The 13,903-nt window shown below is 38.3% G+C and overlaps 1 protein-coding gene across 1 annotated transcript in view; it reads right to left on the bottom strand.

The window, feature by feature from the left end:
• The window catches only part of HSD17B4 (hydroxysteroid 17-beta dehydrogenase 4), a 71,752-nt gene that overhangs the window by 10,581 nt on the left and 47,268 nt on the right, over positions 1–13,903 (bottom strand). Inside the window, exons 18-22 of the mRNA XM_082497727.1 lie at positions 11,851–11,920; positions 7,571–7,677; positions 7,180–7,266; positions 4,664–4,753; positions 2,565–2,703 (exon numbers count right to left, since the gene is read on the bottom strand). Coding sequence (XP_082353853.1) covers positions 2,565–2,703; positions 4,664–4,753; positions 7,180–7,266; positions 7,571–7,677; positions 11,851–11,920 — 493 coding nt within the window. The remainder of the gene's footprint in view (positions 1–2,564; positions 2,704–4,663; positions 4,754–7,179; positions 7,267–7,570; positions 7,678–11,850; positions 11,921–13,903) is intronic.

The raw sequence follows: 13,903 nt of genomic DNA, 5'->3' as shown, positions 1-13,903 counted from the left end.
AGGTTTCTAAACCACTCTGTAAATGGAAGTACTTAAACACAATAACCTTTTATTGAGAACAGACATTGCAAAGATTTAACAATAGCTAAAAAAAAGTCACAGTCCATGGGTCATAGGACAGCACAGACCTAATCTGTCAGTCTCTCCCCTCAGTCTGTCAGAGGGCAGCCCACCTCATCCTTATCTCCCCCAAAACTGTTCTGACTAGATCCAACCATTGAGACCAATCAAAATGAAGCAGTCTAAGTGACAGGCTTGACCACAAGACTTGTATTTCCCCGCAAAAAAGCAAAGGCCTGGAAGTTACAACCTGACAATGGTTTATCCCTTTGGAAAAACTTTACATTCTACAATTAGGACATCTCAGCAAAAAAAACGTGAATAACTCCAAAGAAAATTAAATATAACAAATTACTTAAATTAGACTGCGTTTTCAAAAAATACATGTCCTTAGAAACTGAGCACAAGAGAATTGAAGAGAGAAGTTAGTTTTACCCCCATCAGACCATTTCACATACTTGTATAATCCACTTCAGCAGAAAACACTTCTAACTCATTGTTATTACAAGTTAGCCTCTCTTTATCAATCCAGTCCCATGCTTAAAGGATGGGTAAGCATCATTACGCCTTCATTAAACCTCAATCTCAGAAAACTTGAATGGAAACAAATCGGGCTATATTTTCACTGAAGTAACATGTGCAATGCTGTAGAAATAACTACTTACTTGTTTTATCATAGAATCATACAATGGTTTAGGTTGGAAAGGACCTTAAAGACAATCTAGTTCCAACCCCCCTGCCATGGGCAGGGACACCTCCCACTAAACCAGGTTGCTCAAAGCTGGCCTTGAGCCAGTGATGGGGCATCCACAACTTCTCTAGGCACACTGTACCAGTGCCTTACCACCCTCAGAGTAAAGAATTTCTTCCTGGTATCTAACCTAAATCTACCCTTACCCAGTGTGAAGCCATTACTCCTCATCCTATCACTACATGCCACTGTAAAAAGTCCCTCTCCAGCTTTCTTGTAGGCCCCCTTTAGATACTGGAAGGTCACTATAAGGTCTCCCCAGAGCCTTCTCTTCTCCAGGCTGAATAGCTCCAACTCTCTCAGTCTCTCTTCAGAGGAGAGATGCTCCAACCCTCTGATCATCTTCATGGCCCTCCTCTGGGCCCGCTCCAAGAGGTTATGTCCTTCTTATAGAATCATAAAATCATAGGGTTGGAAGGGACCTCTGGAGATCATCTAGTCCAACGTCCCTGCCAGAGAAGGGACACCTTAGAGCAGGTTGCACAGGAACGCGTCCAGGTGGGTTTTGAATGCCTCCAGAGTGGGAGACTCCACCACCTCCCTGGGCAGCCTGTGCCAGTGCTCTACCACCCTCAAGGTAAAGAAGTTCCTCCTCACATTTAGGTGGAACTTCCTATACTCAAGTTTGTGCCCGTTACCTCTTGTCCTGTCACAGGGCACCACCAAAAAGAGCCTGGCTCCATCCTCCTGGCACCCACCCTTTAAGTATTTATAAGCATCGATCAGGTTCCCCCTCAACCGTCTTTTTTCCAGACTAAAGACACCCAATTCCCTCAGTCTTTCTTCATAAGAGAGGTGTTCCAGTCCCCTAATCATCTTGGTAGCCCTATGCTGCACCCTCTCCAGCAGTTCCCTGTCCTTCTTGAGCTGGGGAGCCCAGAACTGGACACAGTACTCCAGGTGCGGCCACACCAAGGCAGAGTAGAGGGGGAGGATGACCTCCCTCGATCTGCTGGCCACACTCTTCTTGATGCACCCCAGGATGCCATTGGCCCCCCTTATGTTGGAGGCTCCAGAGATGGACACAATATTCAAGGTGGGGGTGTCATGAGAGCCCAGTAGAGGGGCAGAGTCACCTGCCTCGACCTGCTGGCCACACTTCTTTTGATGCAGCTCAGGATACGGTTGGCCTTCTGGGCTGTGAGTGCACAGTGCCAGCTCATGTTGAGCTTCTCATCCACTGTCACTCCTAAATCCTACTCCTCAGAGCTGTTCTCAATCCACTCTCTGGCCAGCCTGTATTTGTGCTTGGGATTGCCCCGGGTCACGTGCAAGACCTTGCAATTAGCATGGCTGAAGTTCGTAAGGGGCCCATCTCTCAAGCCTGTCCACATCCCTCTGACTGGCATCCCTTCCCTCCAGCAAGGGGATTTTAGATTAGTTAGGGTGTACATCACCAGCAGACTGTAACACAGAGCTCCTAGTAGGTGAATTTAGCCTACTTTTCTAAATGCAGTGGCGATCCATTCTGGAAAGTGTAAATAGAAATGTACTGAAGTTCTAGAGGATGGTTTGCCTATGCCTACATCTAAATAGGCAAGTTAAAGAAAATTGTTCCTAGAAAGGTTAGTAACTGCAGTTATGGAACTTTATCTAAGCTCCTTGTCACTTATGCATTCAGATTTTTAGGTCCCAGTGAATATTCATCTAACTGTTATATTTATTTTCAAGATATCAGTTTAATTAGACTAAGTACAATTAATCTCACTTATTAAAAAATACATCAGGGCATTATATAAAAGCCACAACTTACTCCACTGCATTGCTGTTTTTCCATCTTTAGTGATGTCCCATTGGAATATGGCATTTACTTTCTTTACCAATTCATTTCCAATCTCTTTTACGCGACGACCAATTTCAGCAAACACAAGGTCACTCTGCAGCCCTGCAGTCTTTAAAAAAAAAAAATGAGTATGAATAATTTAAAATTGAAACTCTGTTAAAAATGTACTAAATATGTCTATTAGTTCAAGCACTGTGTCCAGGAAAGTCTCTGCTGTTAAATGCAATTGAGATTTCTTCCACCACAACTAACCACCTCTAGCAACTGTCAGCATTAAAGTGTACATTCAAGCAGAAAATGTTTCATAGACTCTTCCTTGAGAATTATTTCAAATCTTCCTTTTTCAGTTTTTGTCATTTATCACTACAATTTAAGATATGTTTCACAATTAGGGCTCTAAGGGGTTCTAAATTGCCCTTTTATTCCCGTTGGAGGATAACCATTGCCACTTTTTCCATGGTGAATGGTATGTTACTTTTTAGAACACAAAAATGCATTTACCAGTACATTACTTTAACATGACATGGAAGACATTCAAAACATACTGCACTATGAACAATCAGAACTCCAGTGTAGACACAATATGTTTATCATTTAAGAGTGGGATTAGCTACATTTACATTTCCAATTTTTCCAAACACGTAATATTTTGCAAACCTTTCATTGTCTTTACTTAGCGTATATTTGTACTGGATAAAATGCTACACTTCAGGAAACTGCTCCAGTGACATTTTTCATCTAACTGGAATAGGAGCAAAGATGCTCTCATAGCTTTAGTTGTCCTGCTACAGCTACAGAATGCAATACTCCTCACTCTGCTATCTTGTCACCTCTTTGGTTAAGCCTAACATTTTCCATTACATAACAGATTTCCCAATGACATCTAAATTTGCCAGTCACTCGCTCAGGCTATTTTCCCCTGGTCAATGTCTGTCTCTGTCCGCAAACTTCTGCCAAAGCTCAATTTCTCAGAGCAAGCTTAAAGAAAAAAAATTGTTCTGGCCATGTTAAAAAAAAATAAATAAATCAAAACTCAATAATTAGTTTCACTGCAAAGTCCTAATGCTTATATGTTTGAATTTCAAATGCAGACTTGGCAACAGCTCAGAATGTCAGACAACTAAACACAACCAGCAAAAAGAAACAGATTCTGGGAATATAACCCTAGCTTTATATGAACATCACTATCTCAGTACTTCATAAACTTCAATGCACTAAAGTTTCACCCTTTGCAGGCATGAATCAATAGGGAATAAACCATATGGTTTATTAAGGCAATGCACTGTGCACCCATGTCTTTTAGACCACATTAAGAACCCAGGACCTGCTCAGCACTGCATGTCAATTCTGTCTTTTGTGGCAAGTCCAGTACCCAAGGTTTAATGTATGCATGCAGAGGATTTTTTAAAATGCATATAATATAAAGTGCATATCATGTGTTAGGCCTAAGCACATGCACAAACAAACATCGGACCCTTCTTTCAAAATGGTTCAATGACAAAACTGGTCTTTCCTACAAGTACACTATCTCACTTTCATTTGTTCTGTTCTAATGCCTTCCTGCCACTCTCCCTATGTCTCTGAAGAAACTGAGAAAGGCCACATGCTTTTACAACTTACACTGAGTTTGATCTTCAACATCTACAACATAAAAAAATAAAAATAAAAATGCTCATTTTACATGTACAGCCCCAAATTAAAGGGACTGATTCCCATCTCCAGTTATGCCAAATGCTCAAAGTTTGTCACCCTCACCAGTGCATGCCTCACTTATTTTGTAACATACAGCATGATGCACATCCTAACAGTTCAATCGGCATCAAGGACTTCAAACTCCATCATCCACCCGGTGTATCTTAAGACATCTGTATCTTCCCCTCAAATAGATCCATGAACCTCTTTATCTTTGTCCCGGTTTTGGTACAACACGGACGTTCACATCTCTGAACTCATGTAAGTACTGCAAATAAGACTGGTAAGTGATACAAGTATTTTTCTCGCGTTCTCCACAAAAAAAAAAAAAACACCAAACTGCTTTGCAAGTTAACACTTCTATTGCTTCCCCCTACCTTCAGAGGCTCCAGAACAGAAGGCTTATCCAAGGCTGGTACTATATCCACATAGCCCCCTGCAATAGCAATTTCTCCAGTCTCTTTGACCTGTGGTGGGGGAAAAAATTACATTAAAGAAGTAACATATTCATAAAAAGTCAAAACAGAAGCACAACCAAGAAGTCTTCCTTACATTTTAAAATCAGAGACGAAGAAAAGAGAAAAGAAGTCCTAGAGTGAAAAAACCCATAAATGCATTGCAGTGTTGAGGCATGTTAGTATACTATACTTTGCAAACAGCTCTTCAAACAAAGTATTTACTTCTTGAGAAATTATACCAAAATATTTTGCTGGTTTTCTGTTCACAAAATGATAGAAAAAACATATTTATCTGAAAATTTGCCTCCAGTGTTATAAATTACTGTTAACGTTACTTCACAAATAGTTCTGAGAAAGATATTGTTCTAAAATGTTTTTCCTTAAGGAGACATGCAGTTGTCAAGAGTTCATCTAGACAGTTTCACTATCATCAGGTGCCTTACACTGCAACTTGCACTAGAAACAATTTTTTAAGCACTGCAAAACCAGAAAGATTACACAAGCAAAGATGAAAAATACTTGAATTGCCTTCTGTTTTCATTTTTTAAAATAGTTAAGTCACAGAAGAAAACGTATTTCATTTGGCATTGCCTCTTTAAGGGGTCTGACAAACCATTCTGACTTATGGCAGCAAACAGAAGGTAGCAAAATGATTCACTGACAATGCATATAGAGTTTTATATGAAGAATAGCCAAAGCAGAGGAATATCCAGTATCACAGCCTAGCTTATTGCACAGGTGAAATTAATATAGAAAGACTACATAATAACGATTACTCAAATTACGCCTAACAGCTTGTCACCCACTGCCACTGCACTTCAGACAATGCTGAAAATGGATTTAAACCAGAAGTTATATGTCTACTTTTACTTTGACTTAACCAGAGTTTATAATAAGTACAAGATGGCTTTACTTCAGACTAATCCAATATGCAATAAGAAACAGAATTCTGCACAATTCGTAACTGTTGAAACAAGGTGGTTTTCTATAATCCTGTTAAACATTGTAATTTCTCTCCACAATAAGTTACTCCACACTTGTGGAAAAAAAAACCTGTAGCAAAATCCCCCCAAACTCTACATATTAGCAATAACTAAACCAAGCATAATAGCAAATCCAGCCTCTAAACACAACAAAACATCCCACTCTGATTACAAACACCAAAGGGCTTGGAAGCATATAATGAATTCTGTTAGTTTACGCTGTACGTACAAACCCTCAAAAGTAAATAGCTGAAGTCTAGAAATTCTGTCAGGACTGGGTGGTTGTACCTTTTAAATATAGCTACACCACCTCCAACACAGCAAGCTCCAAAGCTCATTTGAAGCACTGAACTGACTTGTTTCCTACTAGTAACCAGAGATGGAGACTTTGTACATTGTATCCTCAATGTCGTTACCATTCTGAAATTCTAAAGCTGCTAACACTCATGAGGTCTGCAAGGAAAATTTACCTCCTTCAGTCAATATTTATTCCACCAAGCTGTATTCCTGTGGAAACAGCAATCCTGTGTCCTTACGATGACTCTCCTCATTTGATTTTGCCTGCGCTATCCTCTCTGCAGCTACCACTAACCCTGGTGCTGTACACAGTAATAAACAGCTGGCTACATTTTTCTGGAGACAGGTTTGCAACACTTTGGCCAGCCAAAGCAATGTAAATTTCATCTGTATAAGCCAACACATATTGAAAAATACCAATGCCAAATCATAGGTTAAGAAAGTGACAGCGTCACAGGATGCTACAACAGAAGCGATGAGGATTTACTTTTTGCCTCTACATAAAGTATTTTACCCTTAGCTTCCAGTAAGTATCCTATCACGTGTACGATACCCAGACAAAATGCTAACAGCAATCCCAATGAAAAGAGGATACTGCAAAAACTGAATTTATAAAAGTGTAAACTGTTTTATTGTAGTTACTGTGTCCAACTGCTATGAAACTTCCATTTTTAAGTAAGTTGTTCTGTGTAGATTCAGCTTAAGTTTAACTCAATTTAAGCTAAATTTGTAGAAGTTTACCTGCATAAACTAACTCTCAGGAGCTGATTTAAGATACATAAATGTTAAAAAAAGATGCATACACAAGGTTATGTATAACTGCAGAAGACAAGTACAAACTATGCTAACCTGAGAATGACTTCCTTCTGCTCTTCCACAGTGGGCAAACACAGAAAATGCAATACAATGAAATGAGTTCTCAAATTATTGAATATAAGGAGTGTATTAAAGTCCTATGAGTATAATGGTATTTTTACTGGAATCTTAGTGACACCTTAAAACAAGCAAGAATATTTCATTCTATTGGCTTAATTTCTTTACAAAACATTCTTCAATGGTGTGCTTGATGAGCCACTTTTTTGCTTCCCCTCATATCCCCAGTCTTTTAACCAACACATCTTTCTCTAAAGCACACAATAGTGAGTGTGTTCTGACCTTGGTCTGAAAATGGATTCTATTTCCTTCTTTCCACATTTCTGTTTGTAAAGTTTGACCTGGAAAGACTGGTTTTGCAAAGCGAACCTAAAAAAAAAAAGTAAAAACCAAAAAGTTGAGGTGTGAACAGATCTGTCATATGTACACACAAAGCTTAAAAGCATAGGCTCTACTGAAATGAGAACAAGCAAAGAGAAAAATCAGTCAATGAGCAATGGAGAAAGCTTAAATATTTAAGTAAACATACTAGATGCAGGCATTAAAGCGCATACAGCAATAAGTAATGCAATTGTGGTAGTTAAGACAGGGCAAAAGCCTTTTCCTACCCTAAAGAGTTTTTTTGGTACTAAAACCAGAAAAATCAAGAAAATCAAAGAATGATCACACAGACCTTGATTGCCTTGAATCTGTTCACATCATTATCTGCAAACTGCTTCAAAACGTTCCTAGCAGCAAACCCAAAGGAGCATAGTCCATGCAGTATAGGCTTCTTAAATCCTATTTAAAAAAGTAACATTTTAGCATTTGTAATATTAAGAGTTTGCATGTTGCTTCTACATATATCTATATTTTATTCATAGTATTTTCCTCCAATAATGTTCTTAATCCTTTTTAACCTAATTTATCTCACCGAAAAAGCATCTGTTACTATTTATTGCTTCCTCTACTTTAAGGCAAAGGAAAGCGCTCACTGAGAACCGGCACTCAAACACTGTCTATGTAAGACTCTTAGTCCCTGTCTGCACAGGTGACAAAAAATAAGGAGACTGGCTGTTTCAGTATATGTGCATAGGCACACCAGATACACAGTTACATGGAAGTATGCATTGCAAGGATAAGAGGTATTGTAATGATTAAGAAGTGGTGATACTAAGATTATTTGATGCTTCCTATTTTTAATACCTATTCATGGTTGCCAAAAGTCTTCAAACATAGTGCACACTTCAGGATTAACTTTTCCTTATTTAGAACTGGAAAAAACCCTGAAAAGATTTTAGACATTTTGAACACATCTAACAAAACAGAGAAAAAAAAACTACAGTGTTTACACTAACACTGTTGGTCAGGTTTCCTCACACTTTTATGCTTTGGAGCAGGAGCTGGACCTTGGCAGTGGATAATCTTTGTATTAGCGCTCAATCTTTTTCCAGTCTGTCCTGGTTTGAGGCAAAACAGAACCAATTTTGTTCACTAAATTCGCTTCTAGCTGGGCCTCTTTTAACTACTGAAATTAACTGCATATTGTGCAGACAATGTTCACTCTCTCAGAGAGACAAGACCAATTGTTTATAGCTGATGCCCAGGCATGGTATGCAGAGAGGCTCCTGCTTACACTTATTGCTATAACCCCCAAGGCCGACCAACTTTGTTATTTGCCCCGTTGGAGGGTCGGAAGCGGAAAAGCATAGTGGGGTCTCACCTGCAGGGAGGAGCGGACAGGACAGGTGACCCAAAACTGACCAACAGGGTATTCCATCCCATCTGCCTCATGCTTGGTATAAAAGCTGAGGGATCAAAGGGTCAGCCCTCTTCCTTCAATGGACGACGTCTGAGGAGGACTCTGTTTGTCTCCCTGCGATCCCGATCCTGAATCCATATTCGGAATCCAGTTCCCGTCTGTCACTGAGTCCAGCCTGGGACTGCCTCAGTGCCAGCCGCTGACGTGACTGTCATCTTGGGAGCTTGATACGGTTTTGAATATATTTTTCATCATTTCTTTTTATTTTATCATTAATATTTCATTAAAGTAGTTTCATTCCTTCTAAACTCCTTCATTCCTTCTAAGTCTCTTTTTCCTCCTCTGCCTCTCGCTTTGAAGAGGTGTAGAGGGGAGCATCTGCTGGTCCCATCTGGGGTCCCTCAGTCCCCAGTAGTGGATTTTGGCCTAAACCATGACACAGTCCTGTCAAAGTCTTACAAAATAAACCTTTGGAAACTGATCTGAGATTTGCTAAAGTACAACCGTTAAGTTTTAAAGATGATGATTGTACCAAGTACGTTCTCATCCCTTAACAGGTTGCTCTGACTTGACAGGGTATGTGAGCAATAATTAGTGACACTTCCAACAGCCCATGGATTCAAAACAGGTCTCTGCAGCTTTGGCTCTGAAATCAGTTGCTTGGCCTGGAACTCATCTGCCACTCTTGGCTGCAATTCATCATAGCATCTATACAGCATGAAAAGTTGTCCCAAGGGACACCAGCTGGGAGAAAAAAGCAAAAGCAGAAGCAAAACCAAACAAACAAAAAAGAGAGGACAAGAGAAAGTCTGGCCTGCAGAGAATCAGAAGATGTAGAAGAAGAAACCACCTTCAAGACAGAGACAAAAAAGCCACTAGGACTGGGAAAAGATGGGAATTCTGACACACAGCCCAAGGGTAAGACAAGACTAGCAGGAGCAAGGATGAGAAACAGAACTTTTGACTCTTTAGCTTAGGAGAGGAGATGTGACAGAAGGCCTGGCTAAAAGGAACATAAGCCTGTTCTCACTGCAAGTATTCCACTCTGATCATTCTGCCATTTCTTTCATATAGAAAATCTGAATGTGCACACTTTTAGTAGCACTCTCTTTTTTGTATCCTGTGCACAGAGTATTTCTGAAAGCACAGAGGTATCATGCAGTCAATTTTAAAACAGATTACTGGCATTAGGGTAAAAATATCAGTAATCAATATCTCTCATACAGAATGTTACAGTGACATTTAGCTCTTTAAAAGCATAGCTCAATTCACCATGCAAGAACCAAACCCCACCGCTATTTTCAGAACGCAGAAACAGACAAATATATATAATCCTATTGTCTGCGGTATTTTCTTTATAAAACTAATGCATACTCAAACAAAAATCCATAAGGCAACCACGTTACTTCATATCTAGACTAAAATGAAAACAAAGTAAATGTTGCTTTCATTTTCTAATATCTTAGAAATACTCACAAGCTACAGGAATAAAGGCACAAGAATATAAACAAGTGTTTTCATGTATTATATCTCCTCTGAAACATTACCCACAGGAAGGCTTAACAATAATCCTGGAACAACCTGAGCGCATTACGCTGAATGCTTGCTTCCTGTGCACACTGGTGAGAGCCAGCCAAAGAGAACATTTACAGAGATTAAATACAAGAAGGTTTGTGAATATGCCCAAAGAAAAAACCTTTTGCATAACTAGAAAAAATATTTGTGGAATATGTCTGCAGTCATTTCCTTCTCTGTTTGAACCTACATTTAGTACAGGTGTCTGAGTAGGAGATTGCCACAGTGCCAAAATCCAGGGTGGTTGTTTTCTGTTCAGACAAAGGGACTACATCTTCTACAGAGTTAATTTTGTTTTTCACTGTATCTAAGTGCCAGTGCTCTTTGTGTGAGCAGGTAGAAGATTTCTACTCCTCTTGGAGTAGCCTTGGGCAACCTGGTCTAGTGGGAGGTGTCCCTGCCTATGGCAGGGGGGTTGGAACTCAATTATCTTCAAGGTCTCTTCCAACCTAAACCATTCTATGATTTTATAATTCTTCTTTTGTAAGGGTTTTATAGGATTATCATTTTAAACACTGGAGTTTCAATTATAAACATGTACTTTTCTCCCCCAGCATCTTCAAGAGTAATTGAGTGATTCCATCTAATTATTTATCCAAAATTATCAGCTGAACAAACAAACAGAATGGTTTAATAAACTGGGGAAATCTCTTTATGGACGCTGGTATTTGATTATCATTATTTGTTAGCACAAATTTACATAGAATTATACCAAATAGTGTTAGCTAAACAATTAGTATGTATTTATGAAAGGAGATGATTTATGGAATTATGTTCAGTGCGATCTGAACAAGGAGGCATGGCTCTGCTCTATTATCTTGGTAAGAGCCCCATACAGTGATACTTGTATACGAAAGAGAAGTCTCTGGAAAATTGTAGATAATTATTACAGACCTCAAACCAGGACAAGTATTTTCACGCAAAATTTACCATGATAGCATACATATTCACAAAAATTTCTTAAGTAAATCAAGTTGCTGTTTGCCTGGAGTAACCACACCATACTACTAACAAGGCCTAAAAAGAACTCCAAAAAATACCTTTACAACAGAAATTTAAGAAAACAGACCCTTCTTTAGTTATAATACCTCCACAAGAATCAGTTAATGTAGCCTATGGTCTGATGCTTTGCCATGTAGCATTACATACATGAACGAGCTACTGCACCAGCAAGAAGTCCAGTTAAACAATTTTACAGGAAAGAAGTGCTAACAAACTCCCTCTCTCCTGCTCTCCTGAAATTTATTAGGATTGAGAAGACTGAACAGAAGCACCAAAAAATCCACAGACCAACATAGTCTTAAAATTATTTAGATGGAAAGAATTATCTATTGAAGAATTTATGCAATTCATTCTGAAGCTTTTGCTAGTTAATTATTTCTGCTTATGAAACAGATTGTAAAGATGGGAAAGTGGTAACAAATAAGTTCTAAAAGGAAAATAGAGTATGAGGTAGGTTTCCATTGTAGGTAGAGCCCAAGCATCATTCTGCATTCCAAGCTCCAAGAAGCAATCCTTTAAAGTGTCACACAGAACTTTGGAGACATCTAATGGTGACTCTAAGAACAGCTATAAAAAAAAGCACTGTTTTTTCCAGCTTGTTAAAGACATACAGACAATGGTATCCCTCAGCTCACCTCCAAGAGCAGCAAAACTTGGATCAACATGTAAAGGATTCCAATCCCCACTCAGCCGATATAAAGCAGCCTGTAGAAACAGAAAGAAAAATGGGAGGCCAGCTGTGCTTGGCAGAAACAAGCAGGAGTCACTCAAAAATTTATGACAGATCAACAAACATCACAATCTATTTTACTAGTCTTTAGATACCATACTCTACAACAAAACAGGTAAAATAGAAATGTTATTGTGCAGACAAACTGCCAAAGCACCAGAGAAATGTGCCAAGAACTGTGTGTAGTCTTGGTATATAAGAAAATAATACAACTGCTTAATCGGAAGAAAAAACAACCTACTCTGCGGACATACAGATCCAGCTTCACTAAAATTTGGCAACAGTGAAGCAATACATTTTCCAGAATTTGTCCACAGGTTCTGTAGCTTGAAGTATAATTTTAAAGAGTCTTTTCCCATGACAGATTAATCCACAATTTAAAAAAAAAAAAGTATAAAAACTTTTTTTTTTTTAAACACACACTACCATGCTTTATCAACGTTTGACTCATCTTACAGAGATCAGAAATATCCTTATCCTTCCCTTTTAAGAGTAACATAATTGACTAATCGTGATACACTTCTTTCTTAGCAGCTTCATGGCTAGCTGGGCCCAATACTAAAAACAAACAAAACCCCAAAGTAAAACACCAAGCTTTCTAGAAGACTTTTGCTTCATGTTAAATATTCTCTCACTAACAAAAAGTAGCAAAATACATATTTAATGCATGGTATGTACTGTGAATGTGAATAAACCTGAGAAATTATGAAGATGGCTACTGAACTTCAGTTTTCTGTCTCTGTGTGGCCTTAGCATTTTCATTATCAAATCTTGTATTTGCTGCATGTGTACAGTGGCCAGCAGTCCGTAACACAAGAGGCATGACAAGCCAAGCTGTGCATCTTGCTGGACTAAAAACTTATTCCCTGGTAATCAGATTCCAGTGAAATCCAGTGACTAAATGATTGTGGAGTACTCTCAATATTCCCAAAAGTACGCAGAAAACCAGTACATCATATTAAATAACGCTAGTGAAGATTTCAAGAATTTAGTAATTTTATATGATGGCATATACAAATTGAACATTAATTTTATTGAAAAGAGCTTTTAAACTGAAAGCAAATTTTATTTTAATTGAGTATGATTGGCCTTTGGAAGCCCTTATCACTAAACATTTTCTCCCAGCATTTTGGACTGGGATTGCAAAAAAGATGGTATGTGTTTATCCAAACAGCAATAAATTGCACTAAATTCTGTTTGGAGGAAAGAAGGAACAGATTTCTCAAAGGGAAGGAAAAAAAAAAAAAAAAAGATTCCCCAAAGAAAGTATTTTCTGATATGTGTCCAACACCATTTCTTCTGTCAAATCTGAATCAAAGGACAGTGTAACTAAAGATGTTCTGAACTCATACTATAATTTTAATCCATAATCCATTTGTTTTATTTTTAGTTTGTTAATATTCAGGTCCATTTCTTCAAGTATATACAGCTTTCACACTAAGCTCTAATTCTCTCTTATTTGTCCTGTAGCCTTCATCAATACAGCAAGTGTACTGACTCTCCATTATAGTAGAATGTACAAGAGCTTGTCACTGCTTTTGTGTGTGAGAATTGGACATGTGCACTAAAAATGGCAAGAAGAAAACCCTAAACTGCACCACAACTTAAGCATGCAAATCTTAGAAAGGCAAATATTAAGCTAATACTTCTCCATGGTGAGAGTTTCCAACTTCTACATTGTTGTTTAGTCTTTTTGAAACACTTTTCCTTTTGGGAACAACGATGTATTAATAAGATGGCATCACTGGATCTGAAATTTCTAACTGTAATTCAACTTTTGCCCACAACATATATTTACTATATATTACATATATTTACATATATTTATATATATTTACTTACATATATTTACATATATTCATATTTAATCATCTTCTAATTGGTCCTATAATTTTTTAGGAAAATAGTAAAGACTGGAAATTTCATACTAATGTAAGACTACAGTTCAGATGGGTCTG

The sequence above is a fragment of the Vanellus vanellus genome (genome assembly GCF_965231255.1).
Source record: "Vanellus vanellus genome assembly, chromosome: Z".
NCBI classification, from domain to species: domain Eukaryota; kingdom Metazoa; phylum Chordata; class Aves; order Charadriiformes; family Charadriidae; genus Vanellus; species Vanellus vanellus.
The sequence above is the reverse complement of the archived record's forward strand: the minus strand, read 5'-3'. Positions and strand labels throughout refer to the sequence as shown.